The sequence below is a fragment of the Perkinsus marinus genome (assembly GCF_000006405.1).
Source record: "Perkinsus marinus ATCC 50983 genomic scaffold scf_1104296950884, whole genome shotgun sequence".
Lineage (NCBI taxonomy): Eukaryota > Perkinsozoa > Perkinsida > Perkinsidae > Perkinsus > Perkinsus marinus.
In genome coordinates, this window is record NW_003209472.1 from 1 (window position 1) to 759 (window position 759).

At 46.0% G+C, this 759-nt stretch overlaps 1 protein-coding gene across 1 annotated transcript; it reads left to right on the plus strand.

Annotated features, from left to right (window-relative positions):
* Positions 1–145: 145 nt before the first annotated feature.
* Pmar_PMAR020984 (hypothetical protein) lies at positions 146–511 on the plus strand (the record flags this gene model as incomplete). The annotated part of the gene is made up of 1 exon (XM_002777879.1): positions 146–511. One exon carries the CDS (start codon positions 146–148, stop codon positions 509–511), a length of 366 nt encoding a protein of 121 aa, XP_002777925.1.
* Between the last annotated feature and the right edge of the window lie 248 nt (positions 512–759).

Genomic DNA, 759 nt, shown 5'->3' on the forward strand with positions numbered 1-759 from the left:
CCGATGACCCCACATGCTAGTGTCTACATCCCCATCATGTCAAAGCACGATCAAACTGTCAAGTCTATCCTGCCCTCGAGTACTCTGGCAGGGGGAGTTCAGTGATAAGTCACTTTGGTGGGCATCTGAAACTGTTTGCAACGTTATGGATCTCAAGTACATGTATATGATCAATGACGTTAGGAAGGCTCAGTATGAGATCGAGCATGAAGTTGATGTTATGATGGCCACTGAAAGCCCCGACCAAGTCGAGACGAAGATGGACGGCTTCGGTGACAATGTTACTGAGAAGTGGCTCAATATGCATTACACTCTCCTTGGTAAATATCAGAATGGTTATTCTGATTGGGGTTATACGCAGGTTGGCTATGGCCCATCTACTGAGTGGCTCCATGCCGCTGGCTTCCAGGACTTCCAAGCCACTCCAGCGCAGTTCACGGAGTTGAGACGTCGTTACGAGAAGACTCAGAAGGAAGCCGATGAAATCCGCGACTCGGCATTAAATGCGTGATTGTTGAAGCTCCAATCTCATTTTTGCTATTGGCATCGTTTACTTCTTATCTTTGAGTGACTCTATTGAGTCCTGTGTGGATGCATGTTTGTTAGAACAATCAGCTCGACCGATGCGCCTTGCTATGCTTAATGCCTATATTTGGTTTAACCCTCGCTATGTAGTGGAAGAAGTTTCTCCAAATGATCCAGTAGAGATATTGAGATTTATGTAAATGGTAGAGAGGTGCCACGAAATAGGCTCAAGAC